The 24,110-nt window shown below is 52.2% G+C and overlaps 10 protein-coding genes across 10 annotated transcripts; 6 read left to right on the top strand and 4 right to left on the bottom strand.

Moving 5' to 3' along the window:
• The first annotated feature begins 242 nt into the window (after positions 1 to 242).
• BCR38DRAFT_136690 (uncharacterized protein) lies at positions 243 to 1,940 on the top strand. Its single transcript, XM_040853600.1, has 2 exons — positions 243 to 378; positions 440 to 1,940. Exon 2 carries the CDS (start codon positions 584 to 586, stop codon positions 1,667 to 1,669), a length of 1,086 nt encoding a protein of 361 aa, XP_040718978.1. The 5' UTR covers positions 243 to 378; positions 440 to 583; the 3' UTR covers positions 1,670 to 1,940.
• Positions 1,852 to 3,216, top strand: BCR38DRAFT_136711 (uncharacterized protein). The gene is made up of 3 exons (XM_040853601.1): positions 1,852 to 2,373; positions 2,433 to 2,480; positions 2,533 to 3,216. Exons 1-3 carry the CDS (start codon positions 2,211 to 2,213, stop codon positions 3,021 to 3,023), a joined length of 702 nt encoding a protein of 233 aa, XP_040718979.1. The 5' UTR covers positions 1,852 to 2,210; the 3' UTR covers positions 3,024 to 3,216.
• BCR38DRAFT_136724 (uncharacterized protein) lies at positions 2,979 to 4,336 on the top strand. The gene has a single exon (XM_040853602.1). It carries the CDS (start codon positions 3,206 to 3,208, stop codon positions 4,082 to 4,084), a length of 879 nt encoding a protein of 292 aa, XP_040718980.1. The 5' UTR covers positions 2,979 to 3,205; the 3' UTR covers positions 4,085 to 4,336.
• Positions 4,337 to 5,031: 695 nt separating this feature from the next.
• BCR38DRAFT_472189 (uncharacterized protein) lies at positions 5,032 to 8,782 on the bottom strand (the record flags this gene model as incomplete). Its single annotated transcript, XM_040862899.1, has 3 exons — positions 8,052 to 8,782; positions 6,580 to 7,974; positions 5,032 to 6,440 (listed from the first exon to the last, which is right to left on the bottom strand). Exons 1-3 carry the CDS (start codon positions 8,305 to 8,307, stop codon positions 5,032 to 5,034), a joined length of 3,060 nt encoding a protein of 1,019 aa, XP_040718981.1. The 5' UTR covers positions 8,308 to 8,782.
• A 3,530-nt stretch (positions 8,783 to 12,312) lies between these two features.
• On the top strand, positions 12,313 to 14,666 carry BCR38DRAFT_507860 (uncharacterized protein; the record flags this gene model as incomplete). Its single annotated transcript, XM_040864958.1, has 2 exons — positions 12,313 to 13,408; positions 13,449 to 14,666. Exons 1-2 carry the CDS (start codon positions 12,425 to 12,427, stop codon positions 14,664 to 14,666), a joined length of 2,202 nt encoding a protein of 733 aa, XP_040718982.1. The 5' UTR covers positions 12,313 to 12,424.
• Positions 14,667 to 14,881: 215 nt separating this feature from the next.
• BCR38DRAFT_482187 (uncharacterized protein) lies at positions 14,882 to 15,499 on the top strand (the record flags this gene model as incomplete). Its single annotated transcript, XM_040863469.1, has 3 exons — positions 14,882 to 15,098; positions 15,126 to 15,197; positions 15,276 to 15,499. 3 exons carry the CDS (start codon positions 14,882 to 14,884, stop codon positions 15,497 to 15,499), a joined length of 513 nt encoding a protein of 170 aa, XP_040718983.1.
• Positions 15,500 to 16,043: 544 nt separating this feature from the next.
• BCR38DRAFT_482188 (uncharacterized protein) lies at positions 16,044 to 16,350 on the bottom strand (the record flags this gene model as incomplete). The annotated part of the gene is made up of 2 exons (XM_040863470.1): positions 16,044 to 16,216; positions 16,290 to 16,350. 2 exons carry the CDS (start codon positions 16,348 to 16,350, stop codon positions 16,044 to 16,046), a joined length of 234 nt encoding a protein of 77 aa, XP_040718984.1.
• An 885-nt stretch (positions 16,351 to 17,235) lies between these two features.
• BCR38DRAFT_406603 (FluG domain-containing protein) lies at positions 17,236 to 19,856 on the bottom strand (the record flags this gene model as incomplete). The annotated part of the gene is made up of 5 exons (XM_040858069.1): positions 17,236 to 18,302; positions 18,367 to 18,716; positions 18,767 to 19,299; positions 19,341 to 19,551; positions 19,612 to 19,856. The coding sequence occupies 5 exons, from the start codon at positions 19,854 to 19,856 to the stop codon at positions 17,236 to 17,238; spliced, it is 2,406 nt and encodes an 801-aa protein (XP_040718985.1).
• An 834-nt stretch (positions 19,857 to 20,690) lies between these two features.
• Positions 20,691 to 21,494, top strand: BCR38DRAFT_455588 (cytidine deaminase-like protein; the record flags this gene model as incomplete). The annotated part of the gene is made up of 3 exons (XM_040861817.1): positions 20,691 to 21,041; positions 21,121 to 21,208; positions 21,355 to 21,494. The coding sequence occupies 3 exons, from the start codon at positions 20,691 to 20,693 to the stop codon at positions 21,492 to 21,494; spliced, it is 579 nt and encodes a 192-aa protein (XP_040718986.1).
• An 835-nt stretch (positions 21,495 to 22,329) lies between these two features.
• On the bottom strand, positions 22,330 to 23,268 carry BCR38DRAFT_406605 (uncharacterized protein; the record flags this gene model as incomplete). The annotated part of the gene is made up of 2 exons (XM_040858070.1): positions 22,330 to 22,749; positions 23,050 to 23,268. 2 exons carry the CDS (start codon positions 23,266 to 23,268, stop codon positions 22,330 to 22,332), a joined length of 639 nt encoding a protein of 212 aa, XP_040718987.1.
• Positions 23,269 to 24,110: the final 842 nt, after the last annotated feature.

Below are 24,110 nucleotides of genomic sequence, written 5' to 3' on the forward strand. Positions count from 1 at the left end.
ACCAGACAATATACAACCAACAGCAGTCCCAAGTGCTTCCATGTACATCAGGATTCTCGCAAAGCCTATCTGGGCCATCCAGGACTCCACTGATGGAGCAGGATCAGCCGATTCCTACTGGTATCGCTTTGTATGGGGCGAAGCCAACGTCCGGCGCTACATGTACAGCTGCTGAGATACCCCACCCGATTCCGTCAAGAGTCCAAACTCCTCATTTGTCCTGCCCAGGGCACTTCGGTACCCCTTTACAACCAAATGACAGTTCCCAAGAGCATATGCGACTTCATGGTGGTCGGAGCGAAGGCGATTGCGACAGCGATGACGAAGCTGGGCGGCCTCAACAAAACAGCGTTGAGAATGACAATCTGGCTGATTCAGGTTCGTACACAGGTTTCTCGTCTATAGACGTGGTGCCAAAGCTGACGCGGCTTTTAGACAGAACTCCTGAAGGTGCGCTTGGCGCTGGTGGCGACGTCGAGATGGTCTTCACACGAGGGGCTATCGAGAAGATTGCATCAAGCCGACAGCAGCAACCACCTAGCCTAGAGGGTTCTCCATCACCGCATGTATTCCAGCGCTGCGGATGTCGCCTATCTCGCAGAGCCCTCAGCCGGAACAACACCAGCCCAGCCAGGACTTATTGCGTCGCACTGGTAGTCCTTCCTGTGAGGCTAGGCAGGAACCCACTAGCAACGCTACACATTATGTGCCCGTTAAGGGGACCTCTCACGCCTCATCACCCACGGTCCAGTTTCCATCATTACCTGGCTCCCGTAGCCTCTCCACGCTTTCTCCCGCGCCACCGTACGAAACCAACGATCCACAGCGCATATCTCGCTGTGAGCTGGTTAACGGAGCCGACAATGGTCGCCAAGAGTCGCCGAAGGCCCAGCGGAAGTTAAGACCCAGGATCGCAGCGCTTGATAGGGATCGCCATCCCTCCAAGTCCAGCATCGCTTCCGACGACGAGGGAGCGGATGAATTCGAGGACACTGACGATAACGATGACGACTACACTGCGCGGCCACAGCGAAAACGTCGCAAGAACCCATCGAGCTCCCAGGTTTCAAAGCAACGGCACAGTCGCTTAAGCGGCATTGGGAGATCCTCTCGTCCGTACAGCATCTCCACGCCGCCATCTTCGCAAATTGATAGCGACAAGGAGGGTACTGCAGGGGCGCCTACCGCGGCGTTCGAGGAGTGGCCACTTCAGGACGCTGTCCTAAAGCGTGTCACGGAGGGCCGCCAGATGACCTTTCAGTTACAATTCACCTGGGGCTCTTGCAGATCTCAAGGGCTCCATGCCGATGCAAGACGAAGCCTAGGGGACCAGCCACCCACCAGAACAGAAGTCTCTATGAAGCGAGGCATATTGAGCATAGCCGGTCCCGAAGCAGGAGACTCTATGCAAGATGGCGACGAAGAATATATTGTTGAGCAGATCCGGGACCACAGATTCACCGAACCTGGCAATCAAGGCCTCCAGCTCCATGTCAAGTGGCGCAACACTCGAAAGTTGACTTGGGAACCAGTGGAGCTGATGGAAGACACGAAAGCATACGATACATATTTGAAGCACAATAACATCTCTCGTCCTTCCAACGGACGCAAACGTGGTCGACCGAGGAAATCCGTAGTCGATAACCCCAGGTTAGGGATATCTTTCTGAGCATGTATGCGAGATTGTGAGTCAGCAAAGACGGTTGTCGAACTTGTGGCTGTGGCTTTTAACACAGGCTGGCACAGACATGCAAAGCAGATCACTACAGATGTACGGCGTTTGACAGCGATTTATTAAGCCTCATGTGCAATATGGGAACCATGGGCGAGAACTGACCACCTGGGAGAGATGTGAAAGTCCCACGTTGATAACACACGCATGTGGTCCCAAAGTAATAAAATGCGATGCTGTCAATAGTACAGTACCTAACAGATATTTCCGACTGAAATCTTTCTTTCACATTCCCCGCGATCTAAAACCCAAGGCACATGCTGGTTCCCGAATTTATAAGGCCCACCTTCCTAAATGTAGTCTTGTTGCAAACGGAGTGTCTTGGGACTGACGTGGCAACAAACGGGATACCTAGGGTCTAGCTCGGGTCAAACTCGTACTTCCCTTCTTCTCAAACCTTCGGCATCCAACTTGACTTCAGGAAATACACCACTGCAACTGGGCGCGCCTGTGAAGCAGGGCAGTGCTATCCGCCATCATGTTGACGCCCACAAGCCTCAATCCCAACATCTACTTCTACCCCATCGGCAACACTACGGCCATATCTATCACTCAGTCACTTGCACCACAGACGACAGGGAGTGTCTTGCTTCTTGGTTGTGGAGATGTTCGCAACATCTTATTCACCAAACATATGGACGGTAAGGCCCTTCAAGATTGTCGACCGTCCTTCCAGTTAGCAGCGACTAACAATCTCCAGGAAGCCGCTTGGATTTTACATGCTGTGATATACAGCAGGCTGTCATCGGTAAGTGACCCCATGGCTTACTGAGACCAACATACTAATTCGACCATCTCAGCCCGCAACATCGTCGTCCTTTCTCTCATCATTGACGATGAAGAAGGTCGAAACCAAGATTCCATATGGAAAATTCAATTTTACATGTACCTCGACGAGAAAGCCCGCGACCTGCTTGCCCTGCAAACCAAGAAACTCTTTGACGCTTCACAAACTGTGGAAGCTTGGCAATCGAGCAAATATGGCACCGAATTCAGGTTCTGCAGCATGTCCACGATGAGCGATGTGAGAAATATGTGGGATTTCTACAAGGAAGGGACGAATACCGAGCGTCCAGGCTCCCTGCAGCAGTTCATAGCTATGATGAATGGTGCGCGAGACCATCAGGCGCGTAGATCTGGAAGTTCCACCTTCAACTTCACTGCCCTTCGGTCGACCAAACCAGCTCTTCTTACGCCGAGCTTAATGAAAGACCTCGATACACTATACAAACATTTAGAACTAAGACGAATATGGCGAGGTGAAGCCATCGCCAACGAAACCCCTGGTTAGCGGCAGCGCGGTCCGCTCAGAAGCCAGGACTCCACGATACAGTGAGCTGTAGAACGTGCTTGGGAGAAAACTCTTCTCTTTCCCTCTTAAGCTTGAGTATACACAATTCTGCGTCATAACCTCCGTGCATCGCTGTCGGCTGTGACCGTCACATATCGCCAAGCTTCCATCACATCCTTTACATGTACGACCCTCGTTACAAGGCTGAAAATGATCACAAACCCGCATCAACCCTCTTCGAGCGAGGACTTGACCACCAGGCTGAAAGTACTCGCCTTGATCGATATATCAGGACCAATAGGTCAAGAGACGATGGAACCCTCTCAACCTTCAGCAACAGGAGCACCTCCCAGACTGGTTATGACCAAGGAGCAGCTCGAGAGTTATGTGCAGTCAGAACTTGCCAGGCTCACAGCTGGAACGCCAAAGCCATGAAAGTCGCCAACCACGTCAAGGCCCTTTCGGCCGCGGTACGAGGCCCACTGGCAGCAGGCCTTCACAAGACAGTAAAGACTGTCCTCTTGCCCACTCTACTGTACGGGTCCGAAGTATGCTACAAAAACAGGACGAAGCTAACCAGCAGGAACGCTAAGGGCAGGGAGAAACCTGTCAGTATTAGGCTCGGGGGGGGGAGGGGGGCGGCTACGTCTTGCGATGCCAGAGAGCACTGGTCAAGGCCATCCGGGGGGTACTGCCAATATGGAAAACGACAGCTAGTGATGCCCTGTTCGGGCCCAGCGGACTACCCACGGCGGAGATGGCGCTTGAAGAGGCGAGATACAGATACGCCTGCAGACTACAGACGGTGTATGACGTCCCATACCCCTCATGGAGGTCGCGGACGGCGGCCAAAGAACTTTCTACTACTCCTCTACCGAGGTCTCATCCAACTACTCAGAGCGTTACGCTCCACTGTCGGGTGCTACACTCCGATAGTGCTGCTTCAGTTAGCAGGTGCCGACCTCGGCGATTCGCCTGTCCAGCGCTGCGCTGCGGCCAGGAGTCTGCTAATGCGCCTCGTCGCTACAACCCTTCGTCTTCCAATTCCTCTAGTTCATTAAGGGCATCTAATTCTTCCAGCCTCTCCAACGCTGCGTGGTAGGCTTCTGCTGCTACGACGTGGTCGGCGCGTCCAGTATCCCCTGTGCTGCGTGAAGCCGACGGAACAACGGTTGAAACGTGTGTTGTACGTCCTTTGCGAGGAAAGACCAAGAGAGCTACCAACGGCAGATAGAGGACATCGGTGGACAATTCGCCAATCGCAGCATCTCCGATGGAGATTGGAAGAGCGTCTGTCGTATTTTCCAGTGTCGCGAGGATAGCCAGGAGCACAAGCCGTTCGGCTTCAAACTTGCCATCTCCGGCTATCAACTGCATGCAATCTGGTGGCAGCTCACTCAGCATCCCGTCAGAGGAGTGCCAGGTGGCTGCCTCGGCGACGAGATGGGTCTAGGCAAAACGATTGAAGTCTTGGCCGTGTATTTATAATATAATTTATTGGAAAGTGCTGTGGCAGTTCAAGCCAGGAGCGCTCATATGGGCAAGAGCATCTATCGTGAAATAGATGGAAAGGCACACCCACCGAACGGAGGGAGTCTCTGACGCCCAACGTGAGCTAACTAGACCTCACCTCTGCATCTCCTTTGGAGTGTGTGAGTGTGTCTACATCATGTTTCAGCTTTTAATAAGTCGATCTCCTACTGCCGTTACTGGCAGCGTATTGCTTCCAACTACCTGCTACACCTTGTTTGCACTATACTATAACAGGTTATGAGCCCGGGTAGCTCGATATCATCCGATTGAGCGATTTTCTCGCTACGGACCTCTCAACCCATTGACGGACCGTGGCTCTCGAAAGGAAAAAACGCAGGAGTCACTAGACTAAAACGGTGCAAGGCCACACCAGATATTAGCACCTTGCTCGAAGAATACCGATGCGACCTGGAGGCACATGCGGTGAATGCTGACTGAAGGGAGCAACTCTGTGTCATCCGTCGATGCCCATGATCTAACTCCAGGTTGGCATCACGGGACTCTTCCCGCAGCGACCGCAGCCTTCGCCCCACACCAGCGAGATAGTCCCACCACACGCACAATTTCTAACTAGCAGCATGCCTCCCTCTTGTCCTTCAGCCGGCCTCCACGTCTTCACGAAACGAGGGAAGCACAAGGCGCGAGCCAATCGGGGCACGTTTCCGAAGACGGCCGCCACCGCTGGCCGCATGCCCGCGACCTCTGCTCGTCGGGCCCACTCGTCGATGGGGAGCTTCTCGAATTTGCGCGTATGCCCACACTCTTCTTCAAAGAATTCCTTCATCTCCTCGATGGGGATGGCCATGTCGCCGGTCTGATGCACATAGGACACGCCACCGTCTAAAGAACGAGGCAGGTTATCGTGTACCATCTGCACTACGTCGTTACTCACGCGTGATACGGCTACGAGGTCCAACCAACCCCACAAGTTCTCGGACACGGGGACTGCCGCTAACTTGCGCGAGTAGCCGAGGAGCGTATGCAGCAAGTCCCATGAAGCCTCTTCATCGTCGTCACGTACCATGTCAGACGGTCTATGCATCCAAACGGGGAGCTTGAGCTGCTCATTGAGGCGCTCAAGAAAGCGTTCGCTAGCCCACTTGCTTGCCTTGTAGCCATTCATCCCGTCGGTGGGGGGCTGTGCCGCGCTGGCACTGGTCTCGCCAAACGACTGCCAGAAAGTGAACATGGACACTCCCGCGGTGGATACGTAGTGGAACGGAATGCGGCGCGGCAAGCAGAGGCGAGCCAGCTCTTTGGTTGCGTTGAGGTTGGCGCGCCGTAGCGTGTAATAGGACTTCAAGTGCGAAACATCCGCTCCATTATGAATCACCGCGTCAATGTCGGTGAATACGTACTCAGCGTCGGCCTCCGAAAGGCCCAGGCGTGGCTCCCGCAGATCTCCTTCGTAATAGATGACCTTGGGGTGTTGTGGTAGGAGTCCGGTAGCCAAGCGCTTCTCTAGCTGCCGTACAGCCACGGCGTGAACACGATCAATGTGTGGGTTCTCCATAGCGCTTCTAAGCAACGAACGACCAAGAAACCCAGCGCCACCCGTGACCAGGATGGATCTTGGTTTGGGTGCTGGACGAACCACATTCTCTCCTGCCGTACCGATACGCAGATCAGGGGATGGCCGGGTCTCCCACTCCCAATCAATCATAGGCAGCCTCATCGTTTCATCAAGCGAACCGAGATGCTGGTTGATCAATATTGACATGGGCCGGAGCGTACTGTTAGCAAAGAGGTCTGCCAGCCGGATGAGAATACCCAGTCGTTGATTGATAAGAGCTTGTAGCCGAATGAGTAAAAGCGAAGTTCCTCCCACATGGAAAAAGTCAGAATTGGGAGACAAATCATCGAAGAGACCCTGAGGGATGACCTCTTGGCATGATAACGGTTGGGCACATGTAGCGTGGCAACGGAAGATTTTCCTTCAGATTTTGCAGGAAGTCTCGTTGATTGTCCGGTGCGGTGGTTGGTGAGAAAACGACATGGGCGACGAGGTATTGCGCGTCTGTACCGTTAGCTATCGATCGTGCAGATGCGACTGTATCTGCAATAACACCATCGGCGGTCCGCAGGATTGTCTGTTCGATATCCTTCAAGTCGATACGTTGCCCACGAAGTTTGATTTCGGTGTCGCCTCCTATACGACCTTCGATGAGAATAGAGCCATCTGCCATGAGGCGGCTACGATCTCTCGATCGGTACATTGTGTTCCAGCCATGATGAACCATCCAGTCAGCCGCAAATGAATTGTGAAAGAACGATGCCTTCGTCATGTTTTCGTTGTTGTTGTATCCCTCAGCAACACCGACGCCAGCCAAAACGATTTCGCCCGGTAATCCAAGAGGCAGGAGATGCAGGCTCTCGTCCACAATATAGATCGCCTTGTTGGCCAAGGAATAGCCGGCTGGAACTGAACCCTCTGCGTAGTGGCCCACGTCCTTCCAGTTCAGCTCCTGTTGCGTGGCATATATCGTTGTCTCGGTCGTACCATATATATGGAAAAGTTGCAGATCAGGCTTATCAAGCTGGCGCAATTTATCCATCAGTGACATGGGGAAGGCCTCAGCGCCGCATATCGCTACCCGCCAGGCAGATGAGCGCAATTTGGTCAAGTCCCCAACCGTAAGCCAGCTGTTATACTCCGAAGGAGTGCCGGTGGTGTGCGTGACCTTGTGTTTAATCATGAAGTCCATGATCATTAGGGCGTCTCCGCGCATGTCTCGCGAAATGAGACATACAGTGCCGCCGGCCGGCCAAGCGATGAACATCTGAATCAGACTGATATCGAAGCCAAGTGAACTCTGCACTAGACTGATGACTTGCTCATTGACGCCATAGTATTGACAGGAGCTTTCAAAGACAGCCCGTAGGCCCTCATGCTTAACAGCAATGCCTTTGGGTATGCCCGTTGATCCGCTGGTATAATATATCATTGCTGACCCATTCTGAGAAGCGCGGGCGTCAACTTTCGCATCTGATGTGCCCTCCGTCAAAAGAGTTGAGACATCAATATACGCGGCTCGAGTGGCATTCATCTCATGTTCTTGCTTAACCGTAGCAGCATCCACCAGAATTACTGCAGGTCGGCAATCGCTGACAATCATGGCCAGTCGCTTCGTTATAGTACCCGCATCCAGAGGTACGAAAACAGAGCCTACTTTCCATATAGCCAACATACTACAGATCCAGTCAGTGGTAGACTCCTGGAAGAGACCTACACTGTCTCCTGACTTGACTCCGTTATCCATCAAGGCGGCTGCAATAGTGTCGAGGCGTTGCTGCATCTGACCGTAGGTGAGCGATATCCCGTTGGCGTGTATCAATGCTACTTTGTCCTGATGCTGAGGCACGACGGACTCGAATTGTTCAATGAGCGTGTCATGCCATTTCTTCTCTTGGACTTCACCTTCAACATCTTTCTATCAGCAAGCCGTATTTTGTGCAACGGATCGGAAAGGGTGAGGTGAATTCAAAACTGCTTACCTTGACCAATGTCTATAGCCTTCTGTATATCGGCTTGTCGGTATTGCCAGTTCTCTGAGATGTGCTTGGTGGGTGATGTTGTAAACTCTTCTAAAATATCTTCAAACATGTCTGCGACAGCTTTCATGTCATCATTCGAATACAAGGTGGATTGGCCCATAAGAGTGACCCTGGCGTCGCCCTCAGGGTTGTCTATCACGTCTAGACTCAGGTCGTAGTTTGTACTTCCCATTTGTAACTCTATCATTTCCAGCATGCACGATTCCAGAGGCTGGCGCTCTTGTGAACCCTGACGGTAGTCAACAAAGGCCTGAAAGAGAGGGCTGTGTGTTGTAGAAGCTCTGGGAACTTGCAGCTCTCTGAGAAGGACGTCGAAGGGCACATGAGAGTGCGCCAATCCAGTATAGGACTTCGCACGACTGTCGGAAATCAGGCGGCCGAAGGTCACTTCCGGAGTGACTTCAAAACGAAGGGGAACTAGATTGAGATATGGCCCAACACTGTCTTGGATACTACTGCTGGATCCTGGGGTTGTCGCCTCTTTCTTTTCATTCCAGTGGCTGCGACCACTGTCAGCGATACCGATCGAGAAATCCTCAACTCCCAGAAAGCGATGTAGCAGAATCTGGAAGCAGGTGAGATAGAAATGAAAACTGGTCGCTTTGTTCGCACGAGATACACGACGTATCTGCTGAGCCAGGCCTGTCCCAACTCGGCGGTGACTCGCGTTGATTTTGAATTGGGTGAGTGGACGTCGGGTGGTGATCCGTGCACGCGTTAGAGGCAAGGGCTCTGGTACCGTGGAAAACTGACTCTTCCAGTAAGCTATGTCATCTTCCCAAACACCACTCTCATACTCAGCATGCTGCTTCTCAGAGAAATCCAGATACTGTAATGTTTGGTTGATGAGTACCTGGCCGCTGCAGAGCTTGTGCAGATCACGCATGAAAATCTGGTAGCTGATGCCATCGACATTAATATTATTATTATTATTAAATACGCCGTAGGCTCGAAGCCCCCGGTACCTCTACTAGTACTCCCGTATGTCAAACCGTGCCCTAATGGCTGGACTAAATACATACGCTGCGTCGTCGGTTCGCCCTATTGGCGACTGCGTTGCGTTCACTACCATACTACGTTGGTTCTCAACCTACCAACAAAGTCACCCCTGAGAAGATCGATGCTATCTGGGCCTTGAAGCTGTCCGACCCGTCCCTAGCAGCCATCTTACAATAGTCCCACTAACTACTGGTTCTCCTGTTGCCGTTGCGAGGTCTCTGCGAGAGTATAGTGGCCGTGGTGCGATGGCGGCCCGTAATCGTTCCCTCAGTCCTTCCAACAGCCCGCAAAAGAGTATTACGTGCTCTGCCGTCTCAGGGGCATCGCCACAGCGGCATAGCGGCGAGTACACGCCAAAAGCCCCTGTCTTGAATAAGAAGGCTGCTAGTCCTATTTTTTCCGTCCTGATCTGGCACAGCGTAGACGCCTCCAGTCGGTTCAGGCCGAAATACTTGCCCCCTTTCGGTATCTGCATCGAAGGGCCCTCCGGTTCCTCAGCGATAGCGCGTCGCTGGCGATCGTGATGCTCTGCTCCGGTGAGCCATCTCTTCCTCCAGTGGTCGAGGAGGGCAGCCGGGACCTCCTTTTCCTCACTCATCCACTCGGAGCCCCGGGCCTCCTTCTCCATAGTGTACCCTGCCGGTCGGAGTAGCTGCGACGCCTGCTTCCTCTTCGCCGGCCTATCCTGCCGGAGTATATGTGACGCTTTAGCGCTCGCGCTGCGAAGCAGATTTCTCTTCCCGCTAAGTCGTAGCCGTTCTTCAAACTTAGCAGCCCGGGCACTAAGATAGAGGTCTAGTGGCGGGATTGCTGCTTCTGCTTCCAGGTGGCGAACCGGCGTCGCTTTGTGGGCGCCACAGACTACCCGGAGGCACTCGTTCTGTATCCCCATCAGGCTCTTAGCTGGCCCTGCCGGTTCCTCACTTATAGTATGCCACGCAGTCGCCCCGAAGGCGATCGCGCTACGGATAACCACCGTATATAACAGCCTCGCCCGTATAAGATCGCAGCCCCACGACATATTGACTAGCTTTGTCAGGGCTAGCTTTTGAGTTGCCATTTTTGTTTTAACACGCTCAACATGGGCGTGCCACGTCAGTTTGCGGTCGAACCAGACTCCTAGGAACCTGGCTGAGACTACCGGCGACACTGTGGCGTCCCCAAGGCGAATACTTTGCGGCAAGGGCTCTCGGGCCCTAGTAAAGTGCATTAGCTCACTCTTGTCAGGAGCGAACTCCATCCCGTGCCTCACTGCCCACCGCTGACACGTAGCCCATGCGCTCTCCAACCGGCGGCAGGTCGTGTCTGGATCGGTGCCGACGCTTAGCAGGTTCGTGTCGTCCGCGAACCCGACTACTAAAAGTAGTGGATGCTGCTCCGCTAGCTCCTCGTACAGCGTTGAAATGTATAATATAAACAGTATCGGGGATAGCGGTGACCCCTGGGGGACGCCAGCTCGTAGGGGGATTGGCTCTGACTCCTTGCCATCGAACCGGAGGCGTACCGTTCTATCCTCCACGAAGCTGCGTACCCACTCCTGAACCCACTCCGGGTAGCCTTTCCGGGCTAATATGGAAATCAGCCGTCTGTAATTGACCGTATCGAATGCTCCCTTGATGTCTAGCTGTAGCAGCGAGGCGATGCCCCCGCGTCTCCACGCCGTATAGACCACGTCCTCAACTATACGTATTGCCAGTTCGGTGGACCTCCCAGCGCGGTTACCCATTTGGCCGTTTGGTAGTAGGCCGGCCGCCTCAGCTACTTTGGTGATACGCTGGCTCATCGCCGTCTCTATTACCTTCCCTACCGTGCTAAGCAGGGCAATGGGGCGCCAGCCGCCAGGGGTCTGCTTCTGAGCTGTCGTTTTATTAGGCTTAGGGATAACAACCACCCTCGCTGAGCGGAAGCGCTCCGGGTAGTACCCCAGCCTAAAGCTAGCTGTTGCCAGATCCGCTAGGATCTCCCATAGGGGTTCACCGCAGGCCTTTAGCAGGCCAGTGGGGATCAGGTCGTCGCCGGGAGCCTTCCGAGCAGCCGTTCCTTTGATGATAGACTCGATATCCATTGTGGTCACCTCCCTAGGGACGTTCAGCTCTGGTCTCGTCTGTAATAGGCCGCGATCGAGGTCCGATAGATCTATACACGGGTCTGGGAAGAACCTCTCAGCTAGTAATTTTGCCTTCTCATCATGTGTACGTGCCGTACACCTAAATATAGATCTCAAGTTGGAACAGGTCGTAGGCTGCTAATTATAGGCTAGGTATTATTTATAACACATGATATGCCGAGGTCGAAGTGGTCTTTATACCCCGAGTGTGTTACAAAGTACGCTTGCGTGGTGGTCAGGGTTTTCGCTGGTGAAGACGTGGGCTTGCTACCAGCCCTAATAGCGGACTGGCACAAATCGGGATACGCTACCAGTGCACATGTGGACCAGGGACGTCCTGCGCTGGTGGAGGCATGAGCTCGCGACTACGTGGGAGCGTTACCAGTGCAGTTTTGGGGCAGTAAAGCGGTGGGCTGGGCACGGTTCCGGACTGGGGAAAAGAGGATAAGTTACCAGTACACTTCGGCGCTGGTAAAGAGGGACACTGGTGAAGGCGCGTGTCTGTTACCAGCGTCAATTCCGGACTGGCACATTTTGGGATGTGCTACCAGTGCACAGGTGGGCCAGGGACATTTCGCGCCAGTGAAGGCATGGGCTCGCTATCATGTGAGAGTGTTACCAGTGCACATATGGGGCAGTAACGCTGTGAGCTGGGACAGTGAGTAGGCTTTTACCACCACGCAAGTGCACGGAGCTCTGGAAAACGTGGAGGTCGAGGAACTCATGATTGCCCATGTACAAGTTTATCACGAAGATATTACCTCTCATAATAACCCCTCCCCTCCCCCCCTTTTTACTGAGATTGGTCCCAAGGTGATCCCGTCAGTCGGATTCTATGATTTCCTAGACACTGTTCTATTGTATAGTGAGGACCGAACTGAGTGTCTCCTTCGCGTCCAAAGTAATCTATGGAGTGACTCAATGTGAGGCCAAGTCATTTGAAACAGTCTGCATCTGTAACTAGCTTCCCTACTTGTCCTCAGGACGAGGCTGCTCGCATTTGCCTTAGGCATAGACTTTACGGGTCAACTTCGGAGGGAGAATAAGCTAGAATACTTGTTACACAGAGGACAATGATAGAGTGTACACCCCGCACTTAATCGAAGATCACGGCTCATCCATTACGGCATCACGGCCCTAATAGATTAGATGAGATACGCATTCGCTAGATCCATTTGGGACTGAAGACTCTTCGAACACTTACGACATGGCGGAAGATGTGTCAACCACTGTTCTAGGTTGCGTCCTTGACGTTTCCGGTTCGATGCGTGAGGCTCTCGATCTTGACCACCTCACTGAGGATACAACGGAACGTTTGTGGGCAGTCCTGCGCGCTGCGCTAAAAATTGCTCAAGCTGAAGAGGCTCGAAACCCGAATGCTTACATATTTGTTGGCTTATTCGGATTAGACGAAGCAGGCGGATGTCCTCCTACCTTAGACTTGTGCAGTGTTATTGATGCACTGCTCACGGATAGGGAGAACGAGCTGAGCGGTCACGACCGACTGGTCAGCTTGGCGAAAGCTAGAAAACGGCATCGCATCGAGAAACAAATTAGGAATAAGCTCTCAGATGCACAGGCTCGCATCTGCTGGCTGCAGATGCGGAATGACGAAGCGCTTTTGGAGCAATTTCTCGGACTGATCCCAGAGGATGTCATGCCTGAAGTTCAGCACGAATCTAAAGACACCCAAACGAGAGAGCACCGCTTCGTGTTTCACGATGTCGTTCGCCAAGCCTTACGTCCATCTCAGGCTATAGCAGCCAACAATACAGCCACTTCTCCTGTTGGATCGTTGTTACATATGGTAGCCGGCAACGCTGCAAAAGAGGTCGTGAGGCCAGTGTATGAGGTTGCAAAGGCGGGCATTGACTATGCATATGATGTGGTCGAGGACTATGCGGTAGATATGTCCTCGGCGCTCAAGTTGGCTCACAGGACTTGTAAGCGTTGGTTGGCAGGGTTCCACGATTTTCATGCGTGTAGAGTTGCGAAGGCAGTTCAGCTCCTCCAGCACTTACAGGAACAGAGACGATCTGAACGCGAGCAACCGAACAAGCAGCAGCATGGCTCTGATACTTGGTTTGAAACCTTGCGCGAGTACATGTATGGGGAAACACCTATGAAGACGGCCCTAGAAAAGTCTAAGGATGCATTTCAGCGATATCCAAATACCAGTCAGCGCACCCTGGTCAGGACCGACGACAATCCGAAAACTCTTTGCTCGTCAGCTCAAACAGACCTACGGCATAATAATCGCTGGAGTTTATCTGACGAGCAAGAGAAGTATTGATTCGACCTGTCTCTGGGATAAGCCAGAGGACTCCTGGGATTCCGGCCAAAGATATCTTTTCGAAATGGCCAGCACGACATCCTGTATGCAGACTCCGATTCCGGCTTTAGCATCGCTTGGCTGGACGGTCCCATCCTCGGGGCAGTGCGCGCTGTTTGTGATAATTTGCAGCACTGACATGTTGAACCAATTTTGCTCTACGTTACTAAGCATGAGATTTGGATTGGCGGACATGATTCTGGAGATTACCAATCGTATCCTGCACGACGAATACGTTACTATAAAGCAGGACCGACCTCTAAGGAATCCATCGAACCAGAAGCGCTCCGAAACCTGCTATGCTCATGCCGCTGCTGCAGTGATTCGTATGGCACTCCTTCGAATCATTGCCTGGAGAGGTGGCACTGTCCGGCTTTCAAGCATAAGAAACAACATTCTCAAAAAATTTCCAGGCGACACAGGTGGTTGGTCCACGCAGCTGGTCCTGACCGAAGCAATCAAATGGTACAAACCATTGTGTTTCAATGAAGTCACTCCGGACGGTGCGCGTCAGGCCGTATTACACCGACGTCCTGTTCTAACAACCTTCAACCTCTCATCAGAAGGTTGGGACAAGTTTGAAGAATTCTTCAAAGAAGACTCACCTACACGAAACCTGGTGCTTAGCCTAGAAGACATGGCATCGCAGCGCTCTAAGAAACCAGACAAAGTCGGTCACGCAGTGGTTCTGACTGGCTGCGATCCAAATTCACTGACTTTCCTGAATTCCTGGGGACAGAACTTTGGCAATTCGGGCTCTTTCAAGGTCGAAAATCATAAAGTCCTTGAAACACAGGGACAGCTATTCCCAGTCCGTTTCTACGATGTCTTTTGGTTTGAGGAAGACCTCGTGGCGTCAGAAACGACTGCATTCAAGGTTACGATGGATGAAAAGATCCAAACCATTATTGCGGATTTCCCAAGTCTCCTGAACCTCGAAATCAGATGTCCAAACTGCAAACAAAATGCTTCTATTGCTTGGTTGAGTGGCGATCTCCGACAAGCCAAATGCCGGCTCTGCCACGGGCAATTCACGCCGGAGGTCGCTCATGTGCTACAAGCACTTTATGTGGATGAAAATCAAAGGCAGATGTTTACATGCTCGCAGGTGCAGTGACATACATTAGGGCTAGCATCCTATTGTACCAAAGACTTGACAAGCGCTTTCTCTTCCCAGGGATAGAGGTAGTGTGGGCTTTGGGCTTGCTCTTCGATCGGGCATGCACGATGTTGCTTTTTTTAGATCGGGCGATGTGGCCCAAGCTTCTATCCTTCATCCCACCAACACTTGCCTCTTATCCATTATAATTCACTACAATATCGTTCACAAACATGTCGTCTGGAGGCGATCAGCAAGGTGCTTCGGCTGGCGTATCGGCTACGCGCCGCGCAGTGCCCCATAGACTCTCTCTCTGCGGTGTGAACTACACTACTCCGTACGATGTCGTCGTCGGCTATTGCACCGCCGTCTCGGATGCGAGCAAAGAACGTCCCCGCGACACGAATTTCACCCTTCGCGCTATTCAAGACTACCTGCGATCATTCGACGGTTAGAAGCTGCTGAATGTAATTGAAGGAGGAGAGCCCAAGGTCTTGACCGCGCAGCAGCTTATCGACGATACTAGCATCCCAATGCCGCCTCAGTTTGGTAAGCACGCAATCACAGCTGAATGCTCCCATCTTGGTCTTGTATCGTCCCTATATTGACAGCATCCCTCGTTTGTAGAAGACTGGAATCCCAAGAATACCGGCGTGGAACTCCCCGAGCGAGTCGATGGCCAGAATGTCATTCGTTTCACCTTCCGCGATACGCACAACCATATTCTCACCGACGAGCTTGTTCCGCAGGTGGCCTACAATATCTTGTGCTATAATATCTACGATCCCGGTGTTGCAGAGGGCGAGTCTGCAGTATATCTCCGTGTTGGCTCGGTGCCTCGTAACAATTAGGCGGAGGGCACAGCTGTGAAAGGGAACAAACAAGGAATGGTTTTTCGTTGCAGTGCTGGCAAAATCCATAAGTGTATTGGAGCTATCTAAATACCCAGAGGGAAGCCATTATGGTGACTCGTGATGTCCGACTCGCGACTGGATCCTCGGGGTCCGTACGCCCTCGCATGTCCCGTAGGTCAACACGGTATATTCCTTAGTTAAACCTCGCCTCCTGTTCGAGGCCGAAACAATGCAGAAGATCGTTGCAATCAGATGGCTAATCCTTGTGGACGTAGGCAGTGCAATGCGCAATAGCACGTTTCCCGACCGAAACTAGGACGTCAGATCAATTGGCAACTCTGCGGTTGATCCAGGTCTTTGGCCTCGCCTTTGGATGGTGGTGACATACATGATCATCCTAACGTTTGGCCTCGTCATTGTGCCTTACTCCATGCAATAGGACAGCTGCCGAAATCCACACTGCTCAAGACGCAGCTTACGGAGTACTTGCTCTCAATAGACATTCCTCCAATCCCGACCAAGGGTGGCTCTCCTGTACTTCTCATCGCTTTCTTCCTTTCCAAGCAGTTAAAGCACCACCGAAACCAGTCGCAGCTCCCAGTGTCTGCACCATCGCCGCGCCCGCTCCGCCCATCCCTGCGCTCTGTAGCGTTGCGAACAAGCTGCCGGCCGCGACATTGCCGATGCCTGCTTGGGCCATGGCGGCAAAGGTTCCTTGGGATCGCCGGTCAGCATTCGCTCCTTATTTGTTCATGAGATACGGTACTAAGGGGATGACTTGACTAACCTGCTACTGGACCGAGACCTCCAAATCCCAGGAGACCGACAGCTGCAGCTGGGGCGAGCATGACTGTAGTTGAGACTCCAGCGATGCAGATGCCGACGGCGGAGATGGGGTTTTCGTATATTCATTTGGCACCCTATATCATTATGTTAGTCAAAAGGCGAGATGTAATAAGTAATTTGCGGCTAATGTGCACCTCAATTATCTTCTTCGCGAATGTCCGGGTTGCTTGGATTGCGGCGCCCACGAAGGCCACGATCGTGTGTACAGCGCCCATGGTGTAGTTTAGATTGGTTCAATGCACTGGTGAAAGATTGATTGTTTGATAATCCAGAGTAGGGTGTTGTGGGTTTGCGTGCGATGTAGCAGCAGTGCCTGACTTTGTTTTTGAATAAATTTGGGTTGAGCCACGCAAGGCATCTGCGGGTTTCCGAGTGAGCCAACGGTATTGCAAACGGATTCGATAATGCCAGGCTATCGATGTGTTTGTGCTGCATGCTGGGAAATTCTTCATCGCCCTTAGGAAAATCCCACCTTGGGAGAGCCAGACTCTGTCTACCTGACCGTCGTTCGGTGTCTATGGGAATCAACGACAACTTGGATGACCCGCGATCTGACTCCATCTCAGATATTATGAAGTATGATCTGCGTTCTAAGGTTGACTTGCTTCTGACAATGGGTACAACTCTTTCTGTTCATGGTATTTAAGACTTGACGAAGTCGTTTGCGAAAATTGTTCACCGAAATAGTGGTATGATGGTATTTGTGAATCTGAACAGGCCAGATGCACGATCGAGGCACATGTCACAGGCTGCCTAATAGTACAGGATCTAGGTTGCAGGTTATATTGGACGCTAATAGCGCTCTGTTGATATATTGTGTAAATCTAACCCCAGACCTCCTGGCAGGTGCCACCAAAGGGCTCAGCTCGCGATATTGATGTGACGGATCAGCCAGTACGTCGTACCCGCTTAAGCTCAACCTTTCGTGTCCGCATCTTCTGTACCTGTGCTGATGACCGCAGCGCGACGCCGTGGATAGATTGGACATGATTCCTGAATGCATATACACTCCGTAACTTGACTTCCGAGCATTTGGGATGTTTGCAGGCGATAGGCTCGCCCTGCTGTTCAGCACGCTCTTTCCCGTCCAGATGATGGTCGTCAAAGTGGTCATTTCTCTTGGTGGAACGGCAATAGCTGAAAGTCCGCTCGTAGATTGTCTGGGCTGCGTCGCCAATGCAATCAGGGCACTGGGTTGGTTGCATCAGCAGGGGAAAGGGGTCGAGTTCGGGCTCAAGTTCGGGCTCAGGCTCGGGCTTCAGTGCGGTTTTGACCTTCGTAGGACCGGTTCTTATGGGTAACTCGATTTGTGATCTTGGCCTGGTGCGGTTGCGCTTGACTGTCTCTCTCTTGCCACCCAAGGCCACGTATAGGTCGACGGCCTCGATTCTTCGCTGAAGCATCTCTTCGTCGCTCAGCTTTTTAGGCTGGTAACAGAGAAGCTTGGCGAGCTGGGTGCGCTCGGGAATAACGAGGTCGATGGCCGGCTCTGCATATTCCTCCATATCCTCTCCTCTGGCTTGTCTCTCGAGATCCCAGGTTGGACGATTGTAAAAGTAGTATTCACGGTACTCCTTCACTATCCGGTCCTCGCGTTGAGCCCGTTTGGTTCTGATCTGATTCGTGAGCTCTCGTATCTTGGCCTCGTTCTTATTCCCTTGGATTCGATATTGGCCGCTCTTCAGTTTTTCTCGCTCCGTCTCTAGTGTCACAATGTCGGGATCCGGCTCCAGATTTGCCCAGACCTCGTCGGGCACCATGTCTTTTTTAGCACGAGGATCTCGAGTCAGGCTGACATGCGCAAACAGGCGGAACAATTGGTCCTCGGTCTCTTCCTCTAAGAAAGCGTTCTGGAGATCGAAATTGGCAATCTGGTTGAGGTATGCATCTTGAAACGTGTAAAATTCCGGGTTATGACGCATCATCTGATCGCGGACAGGATCTGGCGCGTTTCCTAGAGAAAAGTCGTTAGCTTAAGCGCTCGCCCTGCTTAAGTTCTTGTCCAAGGACCAACCTACCATTCGCAGCGTTCGCAGCACCTCTTCGGGCAAATCTAAGGGTCCATCTCTTCTCAAACCCCGCATTGAGGCTCTGATTGCCCATGTCGTGTCTGAGCTTGTCATACGACATGGCCACGTCTCGAGACACGGTGCCACGGTGTATATGACGGAAGACGGGAATTTTAAGCTTGGATTCCTTCCACCGTAGTGGCAGACATTTCATCCCACGCGGGACTTGCACCCCAAGCACAGATCTTGCATCTATCAAGCAATCTGCCTCGAAAGCGTCGTCAAGTATCGCAAGGGAGATCATCAACAGAAGGGGACAGAAGAGCAGCGTCTTGGAAGCCGTGAAAAAGAAGATAGTCCTAGGAGTCGTTAACAAAGAAACATCTATAGTGAGCAAGCTTGTACGTACGGTTTGGGCTTGTTATCGCATCCTTTGTGATGGACGAACTTGATAGACATGGCCGGGACAGCCCGCCCTGTCACAGGGTGGCGAACAATCATCAGGAGGATGTCCTCGTAGCAGAGCGCCTTTGGACGATCACGCCCGATCGTCTCTCGCAGGAGAAGCTTGCCAACCTCGCTGGAGTCGTCTTCGTCCTCGTCCTCTTCCTCTTCCACCTCACCACCAGGGCGCTCCGCCGACATGACTGCTTTTGTACCAAAAAGCTCCTCAAGCGAGCCATCTTTCGGTTTCTTCCTCTCGTTATCCACCAGCTCCGCCGGCCGTGCCCCAGTATAGCAGAGAATCTGGTAGCAGTTGGACAGGTTGAGACGATGTAGCTCGAGCGGAAAGATGCTGGTGTCGTATGCTATATTGTAGACCAAGATGACGCGCAGTGAGTCAACGTTCAAAACCGGCTTTCCATCGATGTTGGGCGGTCGCAGGCCAAACCGAGGAACTAATACGCGATCATGGTACTGGCTGCATATAAGTAAACTCTCCTACGAGGGTGGTCATAAAGCAGCCGGGCAAAGCGCCATACCTTGTAAAGCTCCTTCATGTGATTTCGGTCGACGTAACGGCCGGTGCTGGTGGTGTGGAGTTGCGAAAATTGACGAATATACTCCTGTGACGAACCTCGAGATTTGATTCTGTAATTCTCACAGACGAAGAGAAAGAAGTCCATCAACGTCTCGCGGTCCAGGCTCTCGATCGTGAGTTTCCAGTCCCCCACTGCCATTTCAGTGCAGTACCTGTATCCTGACGATTAGCTGATGATAGGCGCAGAAGGGTTCTAGCGGGCTGCTACGGACCGCTTCCATTTCCCAAAAATGCCGGTCACATTGATCTCGGTCTCGATTGCGTACTTTGGCTTGATGTACTGAACTTGTTTTAATTGTTTTCGGTGTGCGGCATGCTGCCTGGCCGAGAGCGGTGCCGGTCGCTTGGTAACTCTGCTGTCCGCTTCCTTGCTGGCAACGCGCCTGAGGAAATCCGTATGATCGGGGGCGCCATTTGTCCTGGGGCGACTACGGACTGCAGTTGTTGTCGAAGGCATCAGGGAGACGGGAGCAGGACGCAAAATGATCGGATTGGACGCGTAGTCGTGTAGATAGATGAAAATGGAAGACAGGTCGAGATCTGGAGAACAAGGAAGGCTCCAAGACCTGTCCTGAGGAGTTGTCCAGTGCTGCCATTTTATAAAGTGAGGAGCCAAAAATGGCATCCGTCAGCATGTTGCCAGAAAACGGTAAATTTGAGCAGACTTATCCAATAGAGAAATAAAAGGTCATTTGGGAACATCTAGCCAGGAAGAAGATCGATCAGATGGATCAGGCATGGTTCTGACTTGTGTATGGGGACGGATACAAAGACTTGGTGAGCCTCCGGGCGTCTGCAATAACTTCTGCCAATGACGGACTTGCCACTGCAGCCATGCACACTCCGGCGCTGACGGAATTATCAAACACATTCAACACGGTTCAATACGGCATCAGCGACAGCCGGTGCAAAGTGGAAGGCGGTAGTTCATGACCCCGCTGAAGGACTCGAGAACCCGTGGAAAATATTGAAATGATATCATCCTAAGATCCGGATACTTTCAACAGCGTGCAAAATCCGCCCGGCGCTGAAGAAGGAGCTGTCGTAGATGGAATCGCTGGGCTCGGGACTAGTCCGTTATGGGGGCTTCTTATCATAGCGGCGGAAGGGGGTCGCCGGATTCTATCGACGATGAATAACCGACACCACTCCGAGATAGACGGTATCGCTTCCTTACAGCAACAACACACTAAGCAGTCAGAACAACTCGTCTCTCCTGCACACATTCTTTCAAAAACGCCCGTGTACCCAAACTACCATCAATTCGATCTCATATAATCAATTCCCCAGTATGAACACCACAGCATCATCGACCGCCGAAGGTGGCACTGCAGCGTCGCTTATCCCGAGCCTCTTCCCGCCCCGGAAGCCGATGACAGCAGAGCAGATCGCAGCGGGCGTCGAGGCTGCGCTGACAGTGCAGCGCCGCGCCGTCACGTTCGGCAAGCGGCCCTTTGCGGCGGTGCTCGTCGGTCCCGACAACGAGACAGTGCTGCTTACGCACCAGTCAGTGGATCAGGTCAACCACGCAGAAAGCTCGCTGGCTCGGTTGGCATATCAGCACTACTCGAAAGATTTTCTCTGGACGTGCACCCTCTTCAGCACTTGGGAGCCGTGTGGAATGTGTACGGCTACGATTTACGTGAGTCTAGTCGGTGTGGATTGGTGGTTTGGTTGGTTGGTTGCTACTATCGAGATGCTAACGATGGTCGGTGAGCCAGTGGGCGCACATTGGTCGGATCGTGTTTGCAGGGAGCAATGATCAGCTGTACGAGCTTACGGGCCCTGGAAATAAGGAGAACTTTACGAGTGAGTTTACTATTCTATCAACTCGATCACGGCTTGGAAAGGAAGGGGGGAACTCGGAAGGGGGGAACTCGGAAGAGAGTCACAATGGTCGTGGGATTCGATCGGTTCTTACCGAACAAGCCTAAGCTGACTTTGTATGCTTGAAGTGGAATGGCATACTAGAGATTTCCTTAAGGGCTGCCCTCAGAAGGACGTCGAAGTCATTGGGCCGTTGGAGACCGAAGGCAAGGTTGTCATGAAGGAAAGCGACAACTACTGGAGTACGACGAGAAGCGTCCGAAAGTGATGGGTGGCCTCGTATTGGCAGGCTTACTCATAGATCAGGAGATGAAGAGCGCTCCTTTGTGCCTTGATTGAGTCAAATAGACTGGATACTCAGGCAGTCGGTTGCGGAATCTCGGGACGGTAAGTCCTCTGGTTCAGAGGCGGACTGGGTTTTATGGCAGATATGCAACATGCTGCTGTACCCGTATACTAGGGCTGAGTGAGCAACGATCGCTTGAAGCAGCGCTCTCTTCGTGCAACAACTCCTGCCGTTTGATCGCGCCGACACAAACGATCTGCAAGCGTATATTAGAAAAAGCTTGGCGCACATAGGAGAAATAGCTCGGACATTTTTCAGCTTTACTCACATTTTAGTGAGACATGACATGAAGGCTTGATTGCAGTCGCTGGGGGCGTTAGCAAATAGCATCATTCCGCGACCCAAAGGTGAGGTTGACATTGTGAAATGCTGCAAGTCTTGTGTTCCCAATCATTGTTGGGTTGCACAGGAGACATGTAGGGAACCCTATTCCAGCCCTTTAAGTCACAAACACAGAAATCACACACGCACACACATGAATCCCAGTCGTTTCATTCAATGGTAGGCACACAAGCAGGTAATAATGCACGCGAACCCCACATGTTGTCGCCATTGTTGCTCGCTCACTGTGGTATTGCGAAGCAAGTGACAATACCGAAAAGAATTCAACTGCAACGATAACTCGCCATCATAAAACAGCTGCAGCGCTGCAGCCGCACTTTCCGTACAATGGTACGCTATAGAGCGTGGCTTGTCTGGAACCGCGGCGGTCTGCTCGTGGTCTGGGGTATTCACTTCGTACTTGTTGATTTTTTTTCTATATTTGGGGCATCAGGCCGGGGTTGGCATGCCCCCACCCCGGAGCCCAGCCGTGACTTCCAGGATGCGGAGGCGGCCCCGAGTGGTCGGCCCTCGATCCTCTTTCAGCCATTGGATTAGATTGCATTACGTGGCCCACCATCATCCTCGACCGGCGTACACCGGTGGGAATACCCCATTCCTGTGGCTGGAAACCATTCGCTTCAGTCTTCAAGCAGAACAAGGGCGTGAGCAAACACCTGCTAACTCGGAATTCGGAACTTGCCTTTGCCAAATGGTCCATGGATGAAAGGTCATCATGCCATACGAACTGGGACGTCCTGGGAGAGCGGCCTGGGTAAGGTGTCATCGGCATCCTCCGAGAGAGAACACGGCTGAGATTCAACGATCGAGCTAAACTGCTTGTGGGTATGGGGATCTGATAACAAGAGCAGACAGAAGCTGTCAGAGGGTGTCATTAATGTCCGTGTTTCCTGTTGTCCTGGATGCGCTCGCCTGCTTCGCCTGCTCGATGTCCTGGTCGAAGTAGCGTGGCTTCGTAGAGAAGTTCCCTGCAGATGATAGTATCAATAAGAGTGATTGGTGGTGGTGTTGGTGGTGTAGCAACCAAGACGTTCTCGTAGCGAAGGGAGACATGGGTAGGCTTTGGTTGTCCTGTAGCGGCAAGGACGATAAGTTGGCCAAATCGTTGAGTCAAGAGGGGAGGTACTCACTTCACCATGTACTTGGTTTTCGAGATTTCAATTCGTGATAGAGCATTGGCTTCCAGGTGTTGTCTGGTGGACTTGCCATTATCGGTGTCCTTTGCAGCTATTCCCTGAATATCCTTTTGCCTCATCTTTCCCGATGCAAAAGCAGGAACTGGCTTGCTTGTCGGAGTCGAAACTCTAAGACAGCGGCCAACGCGTGATGGTACCATGCGGAGAGGCGTCATCATAGTGTCTTGACAACTGTCTTTTCTGTTGTTATTAGTCTACGGCTCCTTGTCCTCAAAGCTTTGATTTCAACTTTAAAGACAGATAACCCCCTTGCGGGCCGTCCCACTAGTCTCAATCTCACTATATTACGTTAACATGTTCCTGCGTTCCCTAAGCTGAAGACCAGGCACATTACCGCTAGACCGTGGATGCCCATAAGTGGCAGCTGAGCCGCATCCTAGAGCAACAAACATTGAGCAAATACCCACACCTAGTGGGAAAAGACCCAATCGTTTACAGATGGCCGTGAATCATCTGCAAGCGAAATTCCGCTTCATCTCGCAGCTTGAAGCCAGAAAGCTCGCCACTGATTCCTATTCCGGTCCGTGGATTCATCGAACACTGATTTGTTCCTGCAGTATTGGGGAATTCACCCAGCAGGCGACGACCTTGCTGACTAGTGCACATGTAATCTTGGCAGTGCAATATGAGGTGTGGCTCACAACCTTGTTTGTGCGTTACGATACGGTTGCACGGTCCAATACCGTCGTTGCCGGTCCGTGTTGCCAGCTCTCACAATAAGTTTACCTGCGCCGCAGAACATCAACCGTAGATCGGTGTTACCACACATAAGTAACCTATTGGCGTTTAGACGGCTTCGGAAACCACTTCGTCGCCTTGAAGAGCAGATGTAACGTACATTGGTGTTCCAAAAACAACGGCTTCAGTTCATGAGCAAGCTTACCAACAGAGCCCTCTCATAAGTCTCATAAGTCTCATAATAAAACAACAGCAAACACCAACACTCTGAATAATCGATGACGTTGAGAAAGTGCTTTCTGCAGTCTCGACCCCACCATAA

The sequence above is a fragment of the Pseudomassariella vexata genome (assembly GCF_002105095.1).
Source record: "Pseudomassariella vexata strain CBS 129021 chromosome Unknown BCR38scaffold_3, whole genome shotgun sequence".
NCBI classification, from domain to species: Eukaryota; Fungi; Ascomycota; class Sordariomycetes; order Amphisphaeriales; family Pseudomassariaceae; genus Pseudomassariella; species Pseudomassariella vexata.